The 21544-nt window shown below is 48.3% G+C and overlaps 1 protein-coding gene across 1 annotated transcript in view; it reads right to left on the minus strand.

The window, feature by feature from the left end:
* Positions 1–21544, minus strand: part of LOC119964110 (guanine nucleotide exchange factor VAV3-like) — a 36790-nt gene that overhangs the window by 13351 nt on the left and 1895 nt on the right. The window contains exons 2-6 of the mRNA XM_038793417.1: positions 15995–16087; positions 15699–15767; positions 13040–13143; positions 9288–9387; positions 5092–5187 (exon numbers count right to left, since the gene is read on the minus strand). Coding sequence (XP_038649345.1) covers positions 5092–5187; positions 9288–9387; positions 13040–13143; positions 15699–15767; positions 15995–16087 — 462 coding nt within the window. The remainder of the gene's footprint in view (positions 1–5091; positions 5188–9287; positions 9388–13039; positions 13144–15698; positions 15768–15994; positions 16088–21544) is intronic.

The following is a 21544-nucleotide window of genomic DNA, read 5'->3' on the forward strand; positions in this document are numbered from 1 at the left end:
GGCTATAATGTGAGACAGGCAGTCGAGGCCAATCTGTTAAATGCTTGATGACATTCTGTTTTCTTAAACATTGAATCACCTAAAAAGAAAGAATTTCATTTCTATTGCACTTTGACCTCAGTATTTGCTGCTGTTATAATGTAGGAAAACCAGAAAATTACTCCCCATTGAATTCACGGCAGATTGAAGGGATTTATATTGTATTTGTTAATGTTAGAAATAGTTTAAGTGGATTTAATTTAATGTTTCTGTGCCTGGAAGGGTAAAACCTTGTTAGATTCATGCCAGACAAAGGTGTTTGTGTGTGTGTGGAGGTTGGTTAAGTTCAAACTGTGTTTCTATTGTGCTTAGAGAGGGCTACGGTGTGAAGAATAAATAAAAGACAGAGGATGTGGGTTTTGCCTACGTAAGGTAGAGAAGCTTTTGAGTTTTAATTTAGCTAATTTGTGGGCAGTTGAACATAGGTAGTCAGAGAGAAGGCAACTTTCACAGCTCTGCTAGAGGTAATTTGTTCAGAAGGCTAGAGAGGGAACATCTGTCATAGCTTTATGGTAGCACAGTGGTTAGCACAGTTGCTTCACAGATCCAAGGTCCCAGGTTCGATTCCTGGCTTGGGTCACTGTCTGTGCGGCATCTGAACGTTCTCCCCATGTCTACGTGGATTTTCTCCGGGTGCTCCGGTTTCCTCCCACAGTCCAAAGATGTGCAGGTTGGGTGGATTGGCCATGATAAATTGACATTAGTGTCGAAAAAGGTGGGGTGCTGTTATGAGGATAGGGTGGAGATGTGGGCTTGGGTAGGGTGCTCTTTCCAAGGGCCGGTGCAGACTCGATGGGCTGAATGGCCTCCTTCAGCACTGTAAATTCGATGGGCGGGATTCTCCCGCAGCTGGCTGGATGGCCCAATGCCAGTGCCAAGAGCGGTGCAAACCATTCCGGCATCGGGCCGACCGGAAAACACAGGCAGAAATCTGAAGAGCAGTTAGTTAACGAAATTAGAGAACTGAAGAGAAGTTTCCAAGAAGTCTGAGGTTAAAGGTACTAGAACAGAGCACTGTTCAGTAAAGACAGATCGGGCTACAAAGCCAGAAAGATATCTGAAATAATTTTCAGGTTTGTGTGATATGACTACAGCCTGTGGAACTTGAGTTGAAATAACTATGGAAGTCGATGGCCAGATCACTGCGTTTGTGTAAGAGCAGTTAAGACAACGGAAACCTAAACCATAAATATTTCAGTAAGATCAGGGAAGGCGGTAAAAGAGGGGGAGGGGTGGCATTGTTAGTCAAGGACAGTATTACGGTGGCAGAAAGGGTGTTTGATGAGGACTCGAATACTGAGGTAGTATGGGCTGAGGTTAGAAACAGGAAAGGAGAGGTCACCCTGTTAGGGCTTTTCTATAGGCCTCCGAAAAGTTCCAGAGATGTAGAGGAAAGGATTGCAAAGATGATTCTGGATAGGAGCGAAAGTAACAGGGTAGTTGTTATGGGGGACTTTAACTTTCCAAATATTGACTGGAAACACGATAGTTCGAGTACTTTAGATGGGTCTGTTTTTGTCCAATGTGTGCAGGAGGGTTTCCTGACGCAGTATGTAGATAGGCCCACGAGAGGCGAGGCCGTATTGGATTTGGTACTGGGTAATGAACCAGGACAGGTGTTAGATTTGGAGGTAGGTGAGCACTTTGGTGATAGTGACCACAATTCGGTTACATTTACTTTAGTGATGGAAAGGGATAGGTATTTACCGCAAGGCAAGGGTTATAGCTGGGGGAAAGGCAATTATGATGCGATGAGGCAAGACTTAGGATGCATAGGATGGGGAAGGAAACTGCACGGGATGGGCACAATGGAAATGTGGAGCTTGTTCAAGGAACAGCTACTGCGTGTCCTTGATAAGTATGTACCTGTTAGGTAGGGAGGAAGTGGTCGAACGAGGGAACCGTAGTTTACTAAAGCAGTTGAATCACTTGTCAAGAGGAAGAAGGAGGCTTATGTAAAGATGAGACGTGAAGATACAATTAGGGCGCTTGAGAGTTGCAAGTTAGCTAGGAAGGATCTAAAGAGAGAGCTAAGAAGAGCCAGGAGGGGCATGAGAAGTCTTTGGCTGGTAGGATCAAGGATAACCCTAAAGCTTTCTATAGATATGTCAGGAATAAAAGAATGACTAGGGTAAGAGTAGGGCCAGTCAAGGACAGTAGTGGGAAGTTGTGCGTGGAGTCCGAGGAGATAGGAGAGGTGCTAAATGAAGATTTTTCGTCAGTATCCATACAGGAAAAAGACAATGTTGTCGAGGGGAATACTGAGATTCAGGCTACTAGACTAGAAGGGCTTGAGGTTCATAAGGAGGAGGTGTTAGCAATTCTGGAAAGTGTGAAAATAGATAAGTCCCCTGGGCCGGATGGGATTTATCCTAGGATTCTCTGGGAAGCTAGGGAGGAGATTGCTGAGCCTTTGGCTTTGATCTTTATGTCGTCTTTGTCTTCAGGAATAGTGCCAGAAGACTGGAGGATAGCAAATGTAGTCCCCTTGTTCAAGAAGGGGAGTAGAGACAACCCCGGTAACTATAGACCAGTGAGCCTTACTTCTGTTGTGGGCAAAGTCTTGGAAAGGTTTATAAGAGATAGGATGTATAATCATCTGGAAAGGAATGATTTGATTAGGGATAGTCAACACGGTTTTGTGAAGGGTAGGTCGTGCCTCACAACCTTATTGAGTTCTTTGAGAAGGTGACCAAACAGGTGGATGAGGGAAAAGCAGTTGATGTGGTGTATATGGATTTCAGTAAAGCGTTCGATAAGGTTCCCAACGGTAGGCTATTGCAGAAAATACTGAGGTATGGGATTCAGGGTGATTTAGCAGTTTGGATCAGAAATTGGCTAGCTGTAAGAAGACAGAGGGTGGTAGTTGATGGGAAATGTTCAGCTTGGAGTTCGGTTACTAGTGGTGTAGCACAAGGATCTGTTTTGGCACCACTGCTGTTTGTCATTTTTATAAATGATCGGGAGGAGGGTGTAGAAGGATGGGTGAGTAAATTTGCAGATGACACTAAAGTTGGTGGAGTTGTGGACAGTGCAGAAGGATGTTGCAGGTTACAGAGGGACATGTATGAGCTGCAGAGCTGGGCTGAGAGGTGGCAAATGGAGTATAATGCAGAAAAGTGTGAGGTGATTTATTTTGAAGGAGTAACAGGAAGACAGAGTACTGGGCTAATGGTAAGATTCTTGGTAGTGTGGATGAGCAGAGAGATCTTGGTGTCCATGTACATAGATCCCTGAAAGTTGCCACCCAAGTTGATAGGGTTGTTAAGAAGGCGTACGGTGTGTTAGCCTTTATTGGTAGAGCGATTCTGTTTCGGAGCCATGAGGTCATGTTGCAGCTGTACAAAACTCTGCTGCGGCCACATTTGGAGTATTGTGTGCAGTTCTGGTCGCCACGTTATAGGAAGGATGTGGAAGCATTGGAAAGGGAGCAGAGGAGATTTACCAGAATGTTGCCTGGTATGAAGGGAAGATCTTATGAGGAAAGGCTGAGGGACTTGAGGCTGTTTTCGTTAGAGAGAAGGCTCAGAAGTGACTTAATTGAGGCATACAAGATGATCAGAGGATTAGATAGGGTGGACAGTGAGAGCCTTTTTCCTCGGATGGTGATGTCCAGCACGAGGGGACATAGCTTTAAATTGAGGGGAGATAGATATAGGACAGATATCAGAGGTAGGTTCTTTACTCAGAGAGTAGTAAGGGCGTGGAATGCCCTGCCTACAACAGTAGTGGACTCGCCAACACTAAATGCATTCAGATGGTCATTGGATAGATATATGGACAATAAGGGAATAGTGTGGATGGGCTTTAGAGGGGTTTCACAGGTCGGCGCAACATCGAGGGCCGAAGGGCCTGTACTGCGCTGCAATGTTATATGTTCTATTTAAACCAGGGTGGTGTGAAATCCTGGATTGGATTCACTGTTAAAAATGGAGTGGAAGCTTTGTTTAAATGTATCATTTGGAAAACCAGAAGTGGATTTTAGTATGCAAACATTTAAGGGACAGCATAATTTTGGGAGAAGATTTTAGAGCTTGTTTTTGGGAGTGGAGTTTGGAAACTCTCATGTGACAATCATCTGGAGAGATTCCATTCAGACATCCACAAGCATTCACTTTGAGGTTCAGAGTGGAGAGTGTATTTTCCCACAGTTATCCTGTGTGCTTAAAAGGGACTTTGTGTTAATGAGAACATTGTAGATTAAGATGTGCTTTGAAATCTATGTTCATATCTACACTGTGTGTGATTGTTAAACTAAGGGGCAGTACAGGATAAAAGCAAATTATTGCAGTTGCTGGAATCTGGAACAAAAACAGAAAATACTGTACAATCTGAGCAGGCCTGCCTGCATCTGGGGAGAGAGAAGGGAGCTAAATGTGTTTTTCTGGTTGTTAAAAGTAATTAGCGGTCCTGTGACTCAGGAAAAACCAATAAAAGTTATGGTTTTAAAAAAAATAAATTTAGAGTACCCTATTATTTTTTCCAATTAAGGGGCAATTTAGCGTGGCCAATCCACCTACCCTCCACATCTTTTGGGTTGTGGGGGTGAAACCCACGCAGCCACGGGGAGAATGTGCAAACTGCACACGGACAGTGACCCAGGGCCGGGATTCGAACCCAGGTCCTCAGCGCCGTAGGCAGCAATGCTAGCCACTGTGCCACCGTGCTGCCCTAAAGTTATGGTCTTTTGAGTTCCATTCTGCGATCTTCCCGTCCAGTTATAACACCACTGTGCCACCGTGCTGCCCTAAAGTTATGGTCTTTTGAGTTCCATTCTGCGATCTTCCCGTCCAGTTATAACATCAACTGTTATTGTAGCTGAAACTCAGAATGTGAGGTTGCACTTTTTAACCACACGTGCCGGGTGGATTTTTTCAAAAGGTGATATGGATCACCCAGTGCACTCAAATAGCGTGTCCTTATGTTTATCATCACTACAGACTCTTCTGCCATCCCGTCTATACAAACCTGCTCTTTATAACTGGCAGGGAAGGGGTTTGACTTGTTTAAAAACAATTACGTAAACACACAAAAATGAAGTGAATGATTCACCTGAAGGAGGAGGTGATACTTGAGGACTCTCTGCATTGGGACAACAAGAAGATCTCTCAACGTGAATTTTCCATTGTTCGCTCTGTTTGCACATTCCTAAAAAAAAAACAACTTGGATTTATATAGTGCCTTTACTAAAACGTCTCAAGGCACTTCATGGCAACGGGTTCTGACAGCACTTGACACTGAGCCACATAATGAAGTATTGGGACAGAGGGCAAGAGGTAGGTTTTATGGAGCATCTTAAAGAACAGAGTTAGAGGGTTGGAGAGGATTGGGGAGGGAAGTCCGGGCTTTAGGTCCAGGCAGTTGAAGGCACGGCCACTAATGGTGGAGCGATTAAAATTGAGGATGTTGAAGAAGCCAGAAGCAGAGGTGCTCAGAGGGTTCGTGGGAGGGGGATAGGCAGGGAACCAAAGACCGGCCTCCCTGGATAATGGAAGAGTTCAACAGTAAGTTGAAGTGGAAAAAGGCAGATCTCAGATGGATAATACACGGGAGAACCAGGCTGAGAGTATGAAATGATACTGGCAACTAACATATGATGTGTTATCTGTGTTGGTTTAACATCGACTGCAACTGGATGCAGTAAAACGAGAAACAGGCTTCCGACACAGGAGATGGTCCAACACTGTTTTATTGAACCTGTTGATTGCTGTACATAATCTGCTGTGGGTTGACACTCTATTAACCTAACTGATAACCTCCTACTGGCTTGACCAGACTAGCTCTCTATCACATGGTGATGATGTTCATTGGCTTGTCCACTGCGACTATCTCCCTAACCGTACCCTGTGAGTGAGAGGGAGCCTTAATGCCCTGTGGGCTTTATAGTGGTGGTGTCCTGTCTGGTGATTGGTTGTTCTGTGTCGTGTGTGTTCATTGGTTATCCTGTGTGCCAATCACTGCCTGTCTGCATCTCATGATATACATGAGTGGATATTATGACAACGCACAACAAGATCTACAAGTTGTGTGCAAAAATAACAATCATGAAACAGTAGCAAGAGAAGGTGACATTCTGTTCAGTGGCCACAAAGGGATTTCTGTATCAAGGCAGTGGGCATGAATGAGGGAGTAAATTAATACTTCCTCTCTGTCTTTCACAAGGAAGAAATTGCTGCCTCAGTGGAAGAGGAGGTCTAAACACTGACTCAGAGGATGTTTGAGAAATGCTGCCTGCACTTAAAGTCGGTCAGGCAGCGGGCCGGGGAGGACACAGCCAGGGATCGTGAGGGAAATGAGAGTGGAAATTGTAGTGACGCTGGCCGTAACTTTTCAATCTTCCTTAGACTGAGGGCTGGTGTCAGAGGACTGGAGAATTGTTAATGTCACCCCCTTGTTCAAAGAAAGGGAAGCCCTGCAACTCCAGGCCCGTCCAGTTAACCCCGGGGATGGGGAAGCTTCAAGGGACAATAATGCAGGATGGACAGTCGGCTGGATTGGTTATGAAACGGAGGATGGACAGTCGGCTGGATTGGTTATGAAATGGAGGATGGACAGTCGGCTGGATTGGTTATGAAATGGAGGATGGACAGTCGGCTGGATTGGTTATGAAATGGAGGATGGACAGTCGGCTGGATTGGTTATGAAATGGAGGATGGACAGTCGGTTGGATTGATTATGAAACGGAGGATGGACAGTCGGCTGGATTGGTTATGAAATGGAGGATGGACAGTCGGCTGGATTGGTTATGAAACGGAGGATGGACAGTCGGCTGGATTGGTTATGAAATGGAGGATGGACAGTCGGTTGGATTGGTTATGAAACGGAGGATGGACATTCGGCTGGATTGGTTATGAAATGGAGGATGGACAGTCGGCTGGATTGGTTATGAAATGGAGGATGGACAGTCGGCTGGATTGGTTATGAAATGGAGGATGGACAGTCGGCTGGATTGGTTATGAAATGGAGGATGGACAGTCGGCTGGATTGGTTATGAAATGGAGGATGGACAGTCGGCTGGATTGGTTATGAAACGGAGGATGGACAGTCGGCTGGATTGATTATGAAACGGAGGATGGACAGTCGGTTGGATTGGTGATGAAATGCCAGCTCAGATTTGTTGAGGTCTCGATGTAGTCCAGTGAATTGGTTTGAGTTTTTTGACAAGGTAACAAGGAGGATTATGGGAGAAAATGAGCCAATGGCAACATGAGGATAACCTTTTTCACACAAACAAAGAACAAATAACAATACAGCACAGGAACAAGCCCTTCGGCCCTCCAAGCCTGCGCCGATCACGTGTCCTATCTAGACCAACCGCCTGTATCCTTCTATACCCCGTCTGTTCATGTGCCTATCCAGATAAGTCTGAAAGGTCGCTAATGTATCTGCCTCAACCACCTCCCTTGGCAGTGCATTCCAGGCCACCACCACTCTCTGTGTAAAAAACTTCCCCACACATCTCCACTGAACCTTTCCCCCTTCACCTTGAACCTGTGCCCCCCTGTAATTGTCATTTCCACCCTGGGAAACAGCCTCCAACTGTTCACCCTATCTATACCCCTAATAATTTTATAAACTGCTATCAGGTCGCCCCTCAGCCTCCGTCTCTCTAGGGAGAACAATCCCAGTTTAGTCAATCTCTCCTCATAGCTAATACCCTCCATACCAGGTAACATCCTGGTAAACCTTTTCTGTACTCTCTCCAAAGCCTCCACGTCCTTCTGGTAGTGCGGTGACCAGAATTGGACACAGTATTCCAAATGTGGCTTATCCAACGTTCTATATAATTGTAACATAATTTTCGAGATTTATACTCGATACCCTGCCCTATGAAGGCAAGCATGCCATATGCTTTCTTTACCACCATTTCCACCTGTGCTGCCACTTTTAAGGATCTGTGGACCTGCACGCCCAGATCTCTCTGTGTCTCTCTGCTCCTGATGGTTCTGCCATTTATTTTATATCTCCCACCTCAATTGGATCTCCCAAAATGCATCGCCTCGCATTTGTCCGGGTTAAATTCCATCTGCCATTTCTCTACCCAATTTTGCCTATCTATATCCTGTTGTATACTCTGACAATCTTCATCACTATCCACAACTCCTGCAATCTTAGTATCATCCGCACACTTGCTAATCAGACCCACTACGTTTTCTTCCAAGTCATTTATATATATTACAAACAGCAGAGGTCCCAGTACCGAACCCTGCGGAACACCACTAGTTACAGGCCTCCATTTGGAAAAACACCCTTCCACTGCTACCCTCTGTCTCCTATTGGCCAGGCCAGGTCTGGATCCATCCAGCTAGTTCACCCCTGACCCCATGTGATGTAATCTTTTGCACCAGGCTGCCATGAGGGACCTTTTCAGATGCTTCACTAAAGTCCATGTAGACGAACATCCACAGCCCTTCCCTCGTCAATCATTTTTGTCACCTCCTCAAAAAACTCAATCAAATTAGTGAGACATGACCTCCCTCATACAAAACCACGCTGTTTGTCGCTAATGAGACCATTCACTTCCAAATGTGCATAGATCCTATCTCTGAGAATCTTTTCCAACACTCCCTGAGTGTTTTAGGTCTGGAATGTGCTGTCGGAGAGTGAGGTGGAGGCAGATTCAATCGTAGCTTTCAAAGAAGAATTGGAGAATTAACGGCACAGAAAGAAATTGCCGGCCAATTGGGAAAGGGCAGGGGAGTGGGAGGAGGGGAGTTGTCCTTGCAGAGGGCCAGCATGGTGATGATGGGCTGAATGGCTGACTTACTCCTGCGCTGTAACCACTCTATGATCCTCTCTGATGGCTGGGGGAGATTACAGAGATGGGGAGGTGACCAGATCATGGAGGGATTTGAAAAGAAGTGTTACTTAAAGCCCAGCTGTTGCTGGAGTGACAGACATCGCTGTTCGGAAGAACAGGCACTGACAGATGATCGGGGTTAGGATTTGGGTAGCAGACTTTCTGATGAGTTGAATTTGACTGGAGGTGGAACGTCGGGAGGGACAGGAAGAGGCGATTTGCCACTCGAGTCTGTGGCAGTGTTCAGTGAGGTGCCAGCTGAGCTGTCAGACACAGTGGGCCAGACTGAAAACTCACAGTGAGGGAGTAACACAAATCTGTTAGTCACACCAGGAATTAATGAAGAAATCTAAAAGCAAGGATTGTTCATATATTAATATCACACAATGTCTTCTCCTTTAAACAGCTTTAACTTGAAGATAATAAATGAGAGTGAAAGATTAATTACCTCCAACATCATCCGCAGATCTTGTCTTGATTTACTGATATCATCCAAACATTTGATTGCAGTCTCCACTTGACTGCAGTAATCGCCATAAATCAGCAACCTGCAGACAGAATGGCAGAGAGAGTGAGAACATGGGGAAGAGGAAGAGGGGGAGAGAGAAACGGAGAGAAAGGGGGAAGAGAGAAAGGAGAGAGAGAAAGGGGGAGAGAGAAAGGAGAGAGAGAAACAGAGAGAGAGAAAGGGGGAGATAGAAATAGAAAGAGAGCAAGGTAAGGAAAGGGAGAGAGAGAGTGGTCGAACGAGCTAGAAAGAGAGGGACAGAAGGAAACAGCAGGAGAGAGAGAGGTGGGGGGAGAGTGGGAGAGAGAATTGCATGAGTAGAGGATGCTGGTTGGTTAGTGAGTGAACTCTGATTGGTAGAGGCATTATATGGAGAATGCACCAGTTGCTGTGCAGTAACAACACGAGTGGTACATTACAGAAATTCTGTCCAACACACCAGTTAACTGCCAAGCATTGTTTGAAATTTAAACCAGGCAGCGTGACAGCAAGGCATTGCCCTGAGGAATGAACTGGCGAATGGTTAACACTTATTTTGTTGAGCTGAAACAGATGAAATGTGCATACGTGTTCTTTCTGTCTGCAAAGAATAGGGCCCCATGTATTAATATATGTAGCTTCCAGTACATTAAACTGCACCACACTGTGAACACAACTGACAATCTTAAATTGTTTGTCAGCGTAATCAGTCTGAAGATTATTTACCAAATGTTGTCCAATCGCGTAAACTCATAAACAGGCCTAAGGCCGTCATAGAATCTTCGAAAAGTTACAGCAAAGAAGGAGCCCATTCGGCCCATCTTGTCCATTCCAGCCCGAGGACACCCAGGTGCCCTTTCTAATCCCACCTTCCCGCACCTGGTCCATAGCCCTGTAGCTTACAGCACTGAAGGTGCAGATCCAGGTACTTTTTAAACAGAGTTTAGGGTCTCTGCCTCCACCACCAACTCGGGCAGCGAATTCCAGACTCCCACCACCCTCTGTGTAAAATAGTTCCTCCTCATGTCCCCTCTACACCTTCTGCCTCTTATCTTCATTCTATGTCCCCTGGTTCTATAATTCACTGTCAAGGGAAAGTATTTTATCCTTCCCACTCCATCTCTGCCCTCATAATGTTGTACACCTCAGGTCTTGAAAAGTGGATTTGGATTTTGTTTATTGTCACGTGTGCCAAGGTACAGTGAAAAGTATTTTTCTGTGAGAAGCTCAAACAGATCATTAAGTACATGAAAAGAAAATGAGAATAAAATACATAATAGGGCAACGCAAGGTATACAATGTAACTACATAAGCATTGGCATCGGATGAAGCATACAGGGTGTAGTGTTAATGAGGTCAGTCGATAAGAGGGTCATTTAGGAGTCTGGTGACAGTGGGGAAGAAGCTGTTTTTGAATCTGGTTTGTGTGTGTTCTCAGGCTTGTGTGTCTCCAGTCTAGTGTCCAGTCTACCTCAGATTGCCATGGAAGGGTAAGGTATCTTCAAAGTGTTTCCCGCTGCGACTGTACAGGACGTCACGAGTGCTATTTATTCGTCACTAACAGGAAGCTGCCGTTAAGCTAGATGGACATTCTGTCTAACACACAAATGAATCATGAATTTCAGAGCCGCTGTGATGCTGGGTTTGTAATTCCAAAGACTGCCGATGGTATCAAACAGCACAACCCAGTCACTGTCTGCAACAAGCAATGTAGAGGCCTTACCCAATTAACCCATTCTCACAATACTCAACACACAGTGTCCAACATTAGATGTGACTCTGTGATTGAGTTTCTATAGTCCTGGTGGGTGAGAGAGAGGGGGTACTCCTGGGAGGATTTCCTTCTGCTGTTCTCTTTGTTCAATATCGAACATAGAACATAGAACAGTACAGCTCAGTACAGGCCCTTCGGCCCACAATGTTGTGCCGATCACTTATCCTACTCTAACATCAACCTAACCTACACCCCTTCAATTTACTGCCATCCATGTGCCTGTCCAAGAGTCGCTTAAATGTCCCGAATGACTCTGACTCCACCCCCTCTGCTGGCAGTGCATTCCACACACCCACCACTCTCTGTGTAAAGAACCTGCCTCTGACATCTCCCCAAAACCTTCCTCCAATCACCTTAAAATTATGTCCCCTCGTGACAGCCATTTCCACCCTGGGGAAAAGTCTCTGGCTATCTACTCTATCCATGCCTCTCATCACCTTGTACACCTCTATCAAGTCACCTCTCTGCCTTCTTCACTCCAGTGAGAAAAGCCCTAGCTCCCTCAACCTTTCTTCATAAGACATGCCCTCCAGTCCAGGCAGCATCCTGGTAAATCTCCTCTGTACCCTCTCCAAAGCATCCACATCCTTCCTATAATGAGGCGACCAAAACTGAACACAATATTCCAAGTGTGGTCTAACTAGGGTTTTATAAAGCTGCAGCAAAACCTCGCGGCTCTTAAACTCAATCCCCCTGTTAATAAAAGCCAACATACCATACGCTTTCTTAACAACCCTATCAACCTGGGTGGCAACTTTGAGGGATCTATGTACGTGGGCCCCAAGATCCCTCTGTTCCTCCACACTTCCAAGAATCCTGTCTTTTACCCTGTATTCAGCATTCAAATTTGACCTTCCAAAATGAATCACTTCACATTTATCTAGGTTGAGCTCCATGAAATGAAATGAAAGAAATGAAAATCGCTTATTGTCACGAGTAGGCTTCAATGAAGTTACTGTGAAAAGCCCCTAGGTTCCACATTCCGGCGCCTGTGCGGGGAGGCTGGTACAGGAATCGAACCGTGCTGCTGGCCTGCTTGATCTGCTTTCAAAGCCAGCGATTTAGCCGAGTGAGCTAAACCAGCCCCAGTGAGCTAAATCAGTCCCATCTGCCACTTCTCAGCCCAGCTCTGCATCCTGTCAATGTCCTGTTGTAACCTGCGACAGCCCTCAACGCTATCTACAACTGTACTAACCTTCGTGTCATCAGCAAACTTACTAACCCACCCTTCCACTTCTTTCCATCCACGACCACTCACTGTCTTCTTTCGGCCAGCCAGTTCTGTGTCAAGACAGCCAAATCTCCCTGTATCCTATGCCCCCTGATGTTCCGAACGAGCCTACCATGGGGAACCTTATCAAATGCCTTACTGAAATCCAAATATACTACATCCACTGCCCGACCTTCATCAATGTGTCTCGTCATATCCTCAAAGAATTCAATGAGGCTTGTGAGGCATGACCTGTCCCTCACAAAGCCATGCTGACTATCTTTAATCAAACTATGTTTTTCTAAATAAACATAAATCCTATCTCACAGAATCCTTTCCAATATTTTGCTCACCACAGACGTAAGACTGATGGGTCTGTAATTCCCAGGGATTTCCCTATTGCCTTTCTTGAACAGGGGAACAACATTCGCCTCCCTCCAATTATTCGGTACTGCTCCAGTGGAGAGTGAGGATGCAAAGATCATCGCCAACGGCGCAGCAATCTCCTCCCTTGCTTCCCGTAGTAACCTTGGGTATATCCCATCAGGCCCAGGGGACTTATCTATCCTGATGCTTTTCTAACTTTCCAGCACATCCTCCTTCTTAATATCAACCTGTTTGAGCCCATTAACCTGGATCACGCTGTTCTCATGGGCAACACGGAACCTTTACAAAGTGGTAATTCTCATGGATTAAAATCCAAAACAAATCAATCAGAACACTCCATACTTTTCCTTGTAGTTGATGAAGATTTGATAAAGTTTCTGATCATTCCTCGACATAATGACATTCTTCACATCTTCATTCAAGTCTCTGTGAACTTTAACTAAAGCCTGGGGTCAGGAACAGAAAGAAATTGGACATAAAATCAGCCCATTTAACTGCAGTTTCCCACTCACATCCATTGTGTTTATCTGCAGATTCTCTGGACATTATAACATTTCATTCGTATATTTCCTGTATATTCCTCAGAAGGACTCGTTTGATGAAGATCAGGAGCGTTCTGTCCAATGCCTAGGTTAATGTTCACAGTCACATGGACAGACAAACACTCACAATTGACCACAAATGTACCTGTCCCCACTCAAACACACACAGATACCCTCCCCTCTCCCCACCATCACACTTCCTCTCTCAGTCACTTATTCTCGCTCTACCACACCCACTCTCTCTCTCGCACCCCCACATTCACTCCTCCCCTGCCCTTCGGTTAATTTTTACTGATCCGAGGGGAAGGGATCTAATAGCGGAGAGTGGTGTTGGATGTTTCCCAGTGAGCAGTTGGGAGGGGGGGGGGAGGGGCGGGTGTCGAGGAGGGGGGGGGAGGGGTGGGTGGTTTTCCCACCAGCTTTCATGGAAGGGGGTCCGGGGGGAAGGCAGCTCCTGAGGCCTCAGCCCCCAAGTGGAGGCGTTTCCCTCCGACCCAAAGGGTTTTCCCACTTTCCCATGTGGAATATAAAATTAAAAATTCCCCTCTGACCCTGTCTCCAGGGTGCGGGACCCTCCGAGATTCCTCAGCGGCTCTGCCCATGTGACTGCCTCTGATTGGACCAGACGGAGGGTCTGCGAGGATGGATACAGCCAATCAGAAAGCAGCCTGCGACCCAGTGACCCTGCGACCCAATGACCCTGTGACCCTGCGACCCAGTGACCCTGCGACCCAGGTACCCGGGGCCCCTTCAGACTCAACGGCAAAGTCCCAAAGCCCAGAGGGAAATCTGATCCATTCTCCCTCCCCATCCTGCCCCCTCCTCAACACCCACCCCTCCCCATCCTGCCCCCTCCTCAACACCCACCCCTCCCCATCCTGCCCCCTCCTCAACACCCACCCCTCCCCATCCTGCCCCCTCCTCAACACCCACCCCCACCCATCCTGCCCCCTCCTCAACACCCACCCCTCCCATCCTGCCCCCTCCTCAACACCCACCCCTCCCCATCCTGCCCCCTCCTCAACACCCACCCCCACCCATCCTGCCCCCTCCTCAACACCCACCCCTCCCCATCCTGCCCCCTCCTCAACACCCACCCCTCCCCATCCTGCCCCCTCCTCAACACCCACCCCTCCCAATCCTGCCCCCTCCTCAACACCCACCCCTCCCCATCCTGCCCCCTCCTCAACACCCACCCCCACCCATCCTGCCCCCTCCTCAACACCCACCCCTCCCCATCCTGCCCCCTCCTCAACACCCACCCCTCCCCATCCTGCCCCCTCCTCAACACCCACCCCTCCCCATCCTGCCCCCTCCTCAACACCCACCCCTCCCCATCCTGCCCCCTCCTCAACACCCACCCCCCCCATCCTGCCCCCTCCTCAACACCCACCCCTCCCCATCCTGCCCCCTCCTCAACACCCACCCCCCCCATCCTGCCCCCTCCTCAACACCCACCCCTCCCATACCTGCCCCCTCCTCAACACCCACCCCTCCCCATCCTGCCCCCTCCTCAACACCCACCCCTCCCCATCCTGCCCCCTCCTCAACACCCACCCCTCCCCATCCTGCCCCCTCCTCAACACCCACCCCTCCCCATCCTGCCCCCTCCTCAACACCCACCCCTCCCCATCCTGCCCCCTCCTCAACACCCACCCCTCCCCATCCTGCCCCCTCCTCAACACCCACCCCCCCCATCCTGCCCCCTCCTCAACACCCACCCCTCCCCATCCTGCCCCCTCCTCAACACCCACCCCTCCCCATCCTGCCCCCTCCTCAACACCCACCCCTCCCATCCTGCCCCCTCCTCAACACCCACCCCTCCCCATCCTGCCCCCTCCTCAACACCCACCCCTCCCCATCCTGCCCCCTCCTCAACACCCACCCCTCCCCATCCTGCCCCCTCCTCAACACCCACCCCTCCCCATCCTGCCCCCTCCTCAACACCCACCCCTCCCCATCCTGCCCCCTCCTCAACACCCACCCCTCCCCATCCTGCCCCCTCCTCAACACCCAGCCCCTCCCCATCCTGCCCCCTCCTCAACACCCACCCCTCCCCATCCTGCCCCCTCCTCAACACCCACCCCTCCCCATCCTGCCCCCTCCTCAACACCCACCCCTCCCCATCCTGCCCCTCCTCAACACCCACCCCTCCCCATCCTGCCCCCTCCTCAACACCCACCCCTCCCCATCCTGCCCCCTCCTCAACACCCACCCCTCCCCATCCTGCCCCCTCCTCAACACCCACCCCTCCCCATCCTGCCCCCTCCTCAACACCCACCCCTCCCCATCCTGCCCCCTCCTCAACACCCACCCCTCCCCATCCTGCCCCTTCCTCCATCACTCCCTCCCACTCCCTCATCACCACACACTCCCTCCTCCGCTACCTCCCCTCTTCCCGTCACCCCTCTCACTTCCTGCCCCTCTCCACAACCTGTCCCTCTCCCCCTCTCACCTAACTCAATATTAACAAATATGACGTCCATCTCTTCTGCTGTTAACACCCGCCTCAGTGGGCACATAAAATGCTGAAAAATAAATCCAGGAGTTAGTGTTTTGGACAGCCCTTTGCTCCAATCTCCTTTTGCGCTGGACAGTCGCTTTCTGAGTCTGGGTCAATTACACTGTTGACCTCAGGACCGCTGTCCAGACTGACAGACAGGAGAGAATGGAACTGCAGTGAGTGTTTGGTCAAGGGGAGGAGGTGGACCGGCTGGGGGTAGGGAATGAGAAGAAAGCGGACAGGGAGATGTACCTTCTCGATCGATTCGAGTGTCTCAGTGTATTTCTCCTCTGTCTGTTTGATCTCCAGAAGGCAGCAACTGCGAATATCTGTCTCAATCTGTTTCTGGAGGAACAGAGAAGGGTATTCACACAACAACAACAACTTACATTTGTCTAACTCCTTTAATAAACCATCCCATGGGCATCACCGGACTATTATCAGGCAAAACCTAACATTGAACCAGGAAGGAGGCATGAGGACAGCTGGTCACAAGCTTGGTAAAAGAGGGGTGGTGTTGAGGAGTGTCTGAAAGGAGAGAGAGAGATAGGGAGTCTGAGGAGCTGAGGGAATAGTTTTGGTCCCAGGCAGCCGGGGAGGTGGGGGGGGTTCATGAGGCCAGGATTAGAGAAGCTCAGAGATTCTGTTGGATTGGGGGAGGGGGGAGGGATGGGAGTAGATGTTGAAGAGGATTACATGGATAGTGAATGACGTGAATGACAGACAAGGGCAGCACGGGGGCGCAGTGGTTAGCACTGCTGCCTCATGGTGCCGAGATCTTGCGTTCGATCCCGGCTCTGGGTCACTGTCCGTGTGGAGTTTGCACATTCTCCCCGTGTTTGCTTGGGTTTCACCCCAAGGTGTGCAGGGTAGGTTGATTGGCCATGCTAAATTTCCCCTTCATTGGAAAAATGAATTGGGTACTCTAACTTTAAAAAAATGAATAACAGATAAAGTAGGGTGGGGTGTTCTTTCCAAGGACCAATGCAGACTCGATGGGCCAAATGTCCTCCTTCTGCATTGTAAATTTCAAAGTCAGCACGGATTTACAAAAGGAAAATCATGCTTGGCAAATCTACCAGAATTATTTGAAGATATAACTAGTAGAGTTGACCAGGGAGAGCCGGTGGATGTGGTTTATTTAGACTTTCAGAAGGCTTTCAACAAGATCTCACATAGCAGATTAATATGTAAAGTTAAAGCGAATGGGAGTACAGGTAGTATCTAGAGATGGATAGAAAGCTGGTTAGCAGACAGGAAGCAAAAAGTTGGAATTAAAGGGTCTTTTTCTGATTGGCAGGGAGTGACTAGCGGGGTTCCACAGGGATCTGTGCTGGGACCCCAACTGTTCACATTATATATTAATGATTTGATCGAGGGAACTAAATGTCTTATCTCAAAATTTGCAGATGATACAAAGTTGGGTTGCAGGGTGAGCTGTGAGGGGGATGCAGAGATGCTTCAGCGGGATTTGAACAGGCTGAGTGAGTGGGCACCTGCATGGCAGACATAGTACAAAAATGTGAGGTTATCCACTTCGGGAGCAAAAATAAGGAGGCAGGTTATTACTGTTGCTTCACAGCGCCAGGAACCCGTGTTCAATTCCCGGCTTGGGTGACTGTCTGTGAGGAGTCTGCATGTTCTCCCCGTGTCTGCGTGGGTTTCCTCCAGGTGCTCCGGTTTCCTCCCACAAGTCCCGAAAGACATGTTTGTTACTTGAAAGATGTTCTTGCTATGGAGGGAGTGCAGCGAAGGTTTACCAGGCTGATTCCTGGGATGGTGGGACTGTCAGATGAGGAGAGACTAAGTCGGTTAAGATTATATTCATTGGAGTTTCGAAGAGTGAGAGGGAATCACATAGAAACTGATAAACTTCTAACAGGATTAGACAGGGTAGATTCAGAAAGAATGTTCCCGATGGTGGGGGAGTCCAGGACTAGGGGGTCACGGTTTGAGGATAAAGGGTAAACCTTTTAGGACTGAGGGGAGGAGAAATGTCTTCACCCAGAGAGCGGGGAATCTGTGGAATCCACTCCCACAGAAAGTAGTTGAGGCCAAAATGTTGTGTAATTTCAAGAAGGAATTCGATATGCTCTTGGGGCTAAGGGATCGAGGGATATGGGGGAAGGCGGGATCAGAGTATTGAACGTGAAGATCAACCATGATCATAATGAATGGCAGAGCAGGCTCGAAGGGCCGAATGGCCTCCTCCTCTGATTCTATGTATGACCACGTAATGGGGGAACAAAATGAGAAGAGCATGCTGATTGGTTGGCAAATGAATTCTGATTGTTGGAGGGAGAATGCAGTGTGGAAAAGTTAACTTTGCAGCTTTGTTCAAAGCACTGCCGTACCCAACCAGCCCATGCTTGCAAAGCTCAAAACACAGTGTCTAACATTGGATGTGATTCTGAGATTGGACAGCACTTGCTGAACAATCCTGGTTGTGCTAAGAGTTACACTGAAAACTAGTTTAAGATTGTCAATCAGGCTTGTATTGTGGCTCACTTACACATGTTAGAAACTCCATCTATTCACACACAGGGCACTGTCCTTTGTGGACAGAAGGAGCATGTGCACACATTGCGCCTTTTTCAACTAAACAAAAGCTTAGGGAATAGCCATTTTCCACCCAAATATATAAACAGCCATTCCCTGGTTCATTCTCACGGTAATACCTTGACCAATCAGAGATGCCCTGCCTGGTTAGAATTTGAACAAAGCAGTTAACTGTTCCATGCTGCATTCTTCATGACTACATCGCCATCAATCAGAGTCCACTTGGCAACCAATCAGTGCTCCTGGGCTTTTCACAGTAACTTCATTGAAGCCTACTTGTGACAATAAGCAATTATCATTGTCATGCAGTGTAAATTGATTTCCCCCCATTACGGTCGGAACATTTCTGTGAGCTATCCTGATGACTGCAAAATGAAAAACTTTGATAGCACATGTCTTTTCTCAGCATTTCGTTACTTATGTACTTTGGTCCGAACAGTGAAGAGAGACCATATCAAATAAAAGATATACAATTCTGAAGGGAGTGGGGGAGCAGAGGCGAGATGTGCACAGATTGATGACAGCGGCAGGTTAAGTCAGTGGGCACAAGATGGAGATAGTGTAGAACCCGGAGGAAACCCACGCTGACACGGGGAGAACGTGCAGACTCCGAACAGAGAGTGACCCAGCGGGGAATCGAACCTAGGACCCTGGCGCTGTGAAGCAACAGTGCTAACCACTGCGGTACCGTGCTGCCCCCGGATGAGAGGCTGATCATTCAGGATTGCAAAATTAGTGAACGTTGTTCCAGGAATTAGGAGAAACTTAGGAGAAGTTGAAGCTGCAATGTTCAGAGAAGATGGAAATCACAAAGGGTCTGAACGGAGAGAGAATCTTTCCAGTGGCATAAAATGAAGAAGCAGAGGGCACCAACTTAATGGGATTGGCAAAAGGAGGAATGGTGAGATGAGGGAAATGTATTTTGCGCAGTAAGTGGTTCGGATCTGCTGTGCTGTGCCTGAGCTGGAAGCTGGTTCAATCGTGACTTTCAAAGGGAAGCGGATCTGAAGAGAAAGAAGTTGAAGGCTCCAGGGGTAAAGCACAGATGTGGAACCAGCTGAGTTGCTCTTGCAGAGGGCTGGCACAAACACGATGGGCTGAATGGACTCGTTCACTGTTGTCACCATTCTATAATTTTGTGCAGGAACTCACCAAGGATCCTTTGTCAGCACCTTCCAAACTCGTGACCTGTCCAAGGACAAGGCAGCAGATACCTGGGAACCCACCACCTGGAGAGATACCTGGGAACCCAACCCCCTGGAGAGATACCTGGGAATCCACCAGCTGGAGAAATACCTGGGAACCCACCAGCTGGAGAGATACCTGGGAACCCCACCACCTGGAGAGATACCTGGGATTCCCCCCACCTGGAGAGATACCTGGGAACTCACCAGCTGGAGAGATACCTGGGAACCCACCAGCTGGAGAAATACCTGGGAACCCACCACCTGGAGAGATACCTGGGAACCCCACCACCTGGAGAGATACCTGGGAAGCCCACCACCTGGAGAGATACCTGGGAACTCACCACCTGGAGAGATACCTGGGAACCCACCAGCTGGAGAGATACCTGGTATTCCCACCACCTGGAGAAATACCTGGGATTCCCAACACCTGGAGAGATACCTGGGAACCCCACCACCTGGAGAGATACCTGGGAACTCACCAGCTGGAGAGATACCTGGGATTCCCCCCACCTGGAGAGACACCTGGGAACCCACCACCTGGAGAGATACCTGGGATTCCCAACACCTGGAGAGATACCTGGTATTCCCAACACCTGGAGAGATACCTGGGATTCCCACCACCCGGAGAGATTTTTGGGAAACCACCACCTGGAGAGATCCTTGGGAACCCAACCACCTGGAGAGATCCCTGGGATTCCCATCACCTGGAGAGATCCCTGGGAAACCACCACCTGGAGAGATCCCTGGGATTCCCATCACCTGGAGAGCTCCCTGGGAAACCACCACCTGGAGAGATACCTGGGATTCCCATCACCTGGAGAGATACCTGGGAACCCACCAACTGGAGAGACACCTGGGATCAATGTCGGGCCCACAATAGATGATTTGGAGTTGGGGACCAAGGGCAATGTGTCCAAGTTTGCAGATGACACTAAGATGAGTGGTAAAGCGAAAAGTGCAGAGGATACCGGGAGTCTGCAGAGGGATTTGGATAGATTATGTGAATGGGCTAGGGTCTGGCAGATGGAATACAATGTTGACAAATGTGAGGTTATCCATTTTGGTAGGAATAATAGCAAAAGGGATTATTATTTAAATGATAAAATATTAAAACATGCTGCTGTGCAGAGAGACCTGGGTGTGCTAGTGCATGAGTCACAGAAGGTTGGTTTACAGGTGCAACAGGTGATTAAGAAGGCAAATGGAATTTTGTCCTTCATTGCTAGAGGGATGGAGTTTATGACTAGGGAGGTTATGCTGCAATTGTATAAGGTGTTAGTGAGGCCACACCTGGAGTATTGTGTTCAGTTTTGATCTCATTACCTGAGAAAGGACATACTGGCGCTGGAGGGTGTGCAGACGAGATTCACTAGGTTAATCCCAGAGCTGAAGGGGTTGGATTACGAGGAGAGGTTGAGTAGATTGGGTCTGTACTTGTTGGAATTTAGAAGGATGAGGGGGGATCTTACAGAAACATTTAAAATTATGAAGGGAATAGATAGGATAGATGCGGGCAGGTTGTTTCCACTGGCGGGTGAAAGCAGAACTAGGGGGCATAGCCTCAAAATAAGGGGAAGTAGATTTAGGACTGAGTTTAGGAGGAACTTCTTCACCCAAAGGGTTGTGAATCTATGGAATTCCTTGCCCAGTGAAGCAGTTGAGGCTCCTTCATTACATGTTTTTAAGATAAAGATAGATAGTTTTTTGAAGAATAAAGGGATTAAGGGTTATGGTGTTCGGGCCGGAAAGTGGAGCTGAGTCCACAAAAGATCAGCCATGATCTCATTGAATGGCGGAGCAGGCTCGAGGGGCCAGATGGCCTACTCCTGCTCCTAGTTCTTATGTTCTTATTCCCACCACCTGGAGAGACACCTGGAATTCCCACCACCTGGAGAGACACCTGGGAACCCCACCACCGGGAGGTTCCTCTCAAACTCACTCCCCACCCTGACTGGGAAATATATCGGCCGTTCCTTCACTGTCACTGGGCAACATCCTGGAACTCCCTCACTAACAGCACTGACTGCAGCTGTTCCAGAAGACAGCTCACCCCCAC

This window comes from Scyliorhinus canicula, chromosome 4, assembly GCF_902713615.1.
Source record: "Scyliorhinus canicula chromosome 4, sScyCan1.1, whole genome shotgun sequence".
Lineage (NCBI taxonomy): Eukaryota > Metazoa > Chordata > Chondrichthyes > Carcharhiniformes > Scyliorhinidae > Scyliorhinus > Scyliorhinus canicula.